Source organism: Anarrhichthys ocellatus, unplaced genomic scaffold (assembly GCF_004355925.1).
Source record: "Anarrhichthys ocellatus isolate YVR2014 unplaced genomic scaffold, GSC_Weel_1.0 scaffold52, whole genome shotgun sequence".
Taxonomy (NCBI): domain Eukaryota; kingdom Metazoa; phylum Chordata; class Actinopteri; order Perciformes; family Anarhichadidae; genus Anarrhichthys; species Anarrhichthys ocellatus.
This window is the reverse complement of record NW_022280082.1, coordinates 2,296,618-2,300,975: the sequence shown is the minus strand read 5'-3', so window position 1 is coordinate 2,300,975 and position 4,358 is coordinate 2,296,618. Positions and strand designations below refer to the sequence as shown.

General features: G+C 39.8%; 1 protein-coding gene across 1 annotated transcript in view; it reads right to left on the bottom strand.

The window, feature by feature from the left end:
* The window catches only part of tbpl1 (TBP-like 1), a 5,952-nt gene extending 2,896 nt beyond the window's left edge, over positions 1 to 3,056 (bottom strand). Inside the window, exons 1-6 of the mRNA XM_031870248.1 lie at positions 2,953 to 3,056; positions 2,203 to 2,279; positions 1,763 to 2,003; positions 1,559 to 1,641; positions 1,114 to 1,177; positions 182 to 285 (exon numbers count right to left, since the gene is read on the bottom strand). Of these exons, the coding sequence (XP_031726108.1) occupies positions 182 to 285; positions 1,114 to 1,177; positions 1,559 to 1,641; positions 1,763 to 1,897 (386 nt within the window). The 5' untranslated portion in view covers positions 1,898 to 2,003; positions 2,203 to 2,279; positions 2,953 to 3,056. The remainder of the gene's footprint in view (positions 1 to 181; positions 286 to 1,113; positions 1,178 to 1,558; positions 1,642 to 1,762; positions 2,004 to 2,202; positions 2,280 to 2,952) is intronic.
* Between the last annotated feature and the right edge of the window lie 1,302 nt (positions 3,057 to 4,358).

Below are 4,358 nucleotides of genomic sequence, written 5' to 3'. Positions count from 1 at the left end.
TGTGTTTTCCTTCCGAGATCAACATTTATAACTCAAAACTAACGACCCAAAATGAGCATCATCCAACTTAAGAAAGCCAGTCAGCCACAGGAGGAACAATCTGCATAATAAATCATTTGTAAATAGATGTGGATGGTGAGGATTTGAATGACTGTGGTGGTGATGTGTAGTACTGTATTACCTGGCAATGGGTCGGTTTTTCTTTGTAAAGTCTATAAGTTGGATTGCAAACGGCATGGAGCACACTGCCAGGACGTTCACCACTTTGAAGGCTGAAAACCTCACCTGGACAGATAACAAACAAACAAACAAACAAAAACAAAAAAACACACACACACACACACACACACACGTGTGAATGTATTTAGAATTTCACATTCAAGGAGAACTCTTTGTCTTTCAATCTTCGGTCTTGTGGACTATCTGTGTCGTCAAGAAAAGTCATCGGATCTAAAGCGCTGGCTTTAGGCTCAACATGGCTCTCTACCCCACTAATCTCGCTTCGTGGTACACCCCTCGGGTTGCATGAATCCTTTTAACCAAATAAGAACTCAAAGGAAATGTAGTGAGGCAGTCAGTGTTATGTGTTTATGAAAGAAGTGCTTTCAGGCCGAAGCCTCCTTGGTACAAAAGGACGCTTATTATACTAACCGTTGGGCGTATTAAGCCAAAACTAAGAGAATAAGACAGGGATTGTAAAAACATCACCCAAAATCTGCTGACACACCACATACTTTCTTATAGGCCTTTTAATTTAGTCAATATTTACGGATTATTACAATCATATTTTTACGTAAGTCTGAAATATAATGAATTATGAAAACATTTCTAAACTTTTCTCTCTCTCTAAATACTACAATGCATCTTCTTTCGCCACAAATTATGTCTAATATACTTACTTAAGAACATAAAGTGTAATTGTAACGTAAATGACAGTTCGTTTGAATTTCTATTGCCATGCAAGACTTGAACCTGAACAAGACAATCTGAAATGCAAACCTTTGACGGATATTAAAATAAGCTCTTTATCTGCATTAATATTCATTTTTCTGCCTTTAAAAGAAAAAAAAAGTTGCATCTGTTACGATGCAGTTAACCAACAGGTTTGCTCACCTTGAAACCCAGTTTCTGCAGAACGCGTGCTAACCTGCGAGCACCCCGCTTTGCGTCGTCCTCACTGAACAAAAAAGAGAACATAGCGTGAAAGTCAGAAAAACAATCATATACGCCCTGTACATGGTTTGGCATGCCAGGTACACGTAAATAGTACCTGGCAACTTTTAGAGTTCAGGGCACCAACAACCAAAGGCATCCCAGTGTTTGTTTGAGGTGGCTGATATACCAAAAAATGATAATCACTAGCTTTCATGTGTACTGCCGACATTGTCTCTGTGACAGGTAAGACAGATGGTAATGCCTCTACATTATTGGCAGTTGATATTGTGCAACATTATTACAAAGTGACTAGGCCACAAACTCCATTTGTGTGCAGTTATAGATTGTATTTCCGCACTTCGAGTCAGTTAATGGAGTTTTTTTCGTGTGCAGAGTATCTTACCTTGTTGCTCCGGTGCAGATGATTTTCCCTGAGGACCAGATTGAGGCCGTTATTTTGGGCTTACGAAGCTTCATCAGGACTTTCTGAAAAATAAAAAAGTGGTGAATTTTGAACGCTACCACCATGACCCATTTCATAAACGCATGCAAAGCTGTACAGAGTCAAAATAAAGGTGAGCTCTCCAGCAGTCTTTGGCTTCCTTACCCCTCCTTCTGGCTTATAGATGACATTGGTTCCCTCTAAGGCAATGGTGCGCAGGTTGAGGTGGCACCTGGTCCTAAAGGTTGCCACCACATTGGTGATAATGATATCAAGTGCCTCGTCATTGCTGGAATCCATGAGGAAGTGTGCGGTGCAGCAAGAGGACCACAGGAGCTTTCTCCTCACACATTTATCATCGACGCCACCATCATCTTTTCACGGACGGACAGGGAGACAAGTTGAGCTGGAAGGGACAAAAGGCCCAGGATCAATATGTTTCACACACATTTACAAATGCTACCATGCAATGCAATGTCCCTTAGCCTTTTCTTGATCTATTATTTTCATATATAGACTTGTTTTTTTTTTATTGTTTTCATGAGACAATTAACTAACACACACAGGTATGAGTGAATGTTGTGGAAGAGGGCTTAACTTGTCACCTTAGTTCCAGCACCAATTCATCCGATTCCCCAGCTATGTGGTGCCCAGACACTCGAAACACGAATCACACAGACATCTGCAACACATCAGAGGAGTCATTTAAACATTTGTTATGTACTTCTACGCTATTTGTGCCATGTATTAACGTTAGCTTGCCCGCTGGTGATACAACCCCATGCGTTACCTAGCGCTTTGTAGCTAGCTAGTATTACCAAGCAAGATAAAGGAAAATTATAAGTCAAAACATGACGTTAAATATGTTAATATTTAAGGTTTAGCTCGTCGTAGTTTTGTCTAGGATGTGAGGTGTATTGCAGCTGAATCATCGCTTTTATCACAGTGTTGCATTATATAGTAAGGCAACTGATGAAGCTTGTTTAGGGAATTGATGCTAAACTAGCAACTCTTGCTAGCCTAACAAACCGGCTGTCAACTAACAACCGCTAACTAATTCAGCATCACAACGTGGACTAACGTGAAACATGACGATCTCACTGAAATAAACGACTGAACATAAAGAGTAACGACACCCCACTACTGCCCCGGTGAATACAGATATCAGTTAGCTAGCAACAAAGAAAGTGCACAAGCATTAACGTTGATGAATGAAAAGTTGTTAGCTAAGCTAGCTAGCAGGCTAGCTGTCTAACGTTACACTGGAGACGAGGTATTTCCACTGTTTCCAGGTGGGTTTGCGTGTAAATGGCAAATGTGTGTATGTTGAATGTTTGCTTGAATTCTTAAGCTACCTCATCAGCTATCTCAGTGCTGTAACCCCGAGACATAAACAGCCCAGCCAACGGTAAAAAAAAAAAAAAATTCCCGACGGACCCCTTTCATCCGTGGACTGCAAAGCAAACCCCTTTCCGGTTTTCGGCTTTCAAAATAAAATCAGGTGACCTAGTGAACGTCAAAATAATTCACTTCCGGTAACAAATTTCAAAAATAAAACAATAGTAGCCCATCAGTTTTACAAGAGCCTATCGCTGCATGCATGCATGCCACTTTTTTAATTGCTAAACAGAAAGTTTAAAGTTCGTTGGAGGTACCTTTACAGATGCATTTTAGACTAAAGCCATGCCTTCCTGCAGAACATGATCAATGTTGGATTGTTTTCCTCCCTTAAAAAAGGGAAGCGGAAATGCATTTATATTTGTGAATGTAATCCCTTACAATATCAAATAGGGTAACAAATCTTTTCACCAGGAGATATTTCATTAACTGATAAATAGTTATGCTTGCACATAGACTTGAACAGTAACCGCTGCCAGTAAATTGGTTTAAAGTTGGTATTTTGCGCCACCATGTGGACAATGAGGGTTGTCTTGGTGGAAAGAACATTATTTTGACATCATTTGTGGTAAGAAAAGCTCACATTTTCTACACGCAGAAAGAGCTTTTTAATAATGTTTTTTGAAAACTGATGAACTGGTGAATTAACTTTGACTCAGTAAAAGTAATTTGTCCAACAAAGGGTTAAAGTGCTTGTTGGCTGTGGCCAAATTCTGTGGCCACAAAATTGCCTTTGTGATCATCCAAGTCTGCCAATATTACACTTAACAAGCTTATGTTAACACCATTTCCAGATAACAATACGTAACTTTTTTTCCCGTGTTTATGGCGTATTGACATTTAAACTATGTGGATTAGTACATCTCTGAGGAAAGTGAGCACATCTGGTCAGTAAATACTCCTCAGGGAATTCTGGACAGACTACAAAAGAGGAGAAGGAGTAAAGTTTGGAGGCAGTTGGGAATGTTTGTGTTATCAATGAGAGAGTTCACAGCCGCTCCCGTGGCTCATGAATGAATTTAGTGAATGGATGCTGTCCTGAGGTGTCTGCTCACTGTCACATCATACAGTGATCGTGCATTTTAGGCAAACTGATCATGACTTCATGAGGTTTTGCGTTGATTACACTTTTCCTTGAGCTCATTTCACTCTACTTTATGTATAACACTGCATGAAGGTCAATCTGATAAGAATAACGCATAATCCTTGTGAAATAAAGTTGCTTAAACTAAACACAGATTTAAATGTGTGCGTCTTAAGTGTGCATTCAATGTGTGCACATTCGTATGTGTTTGTTTTCAAGTGTTAATATCCATGACTTATTGTTTGCTTATGCACATTGCCTCCTGTAACCCAGCTCTTC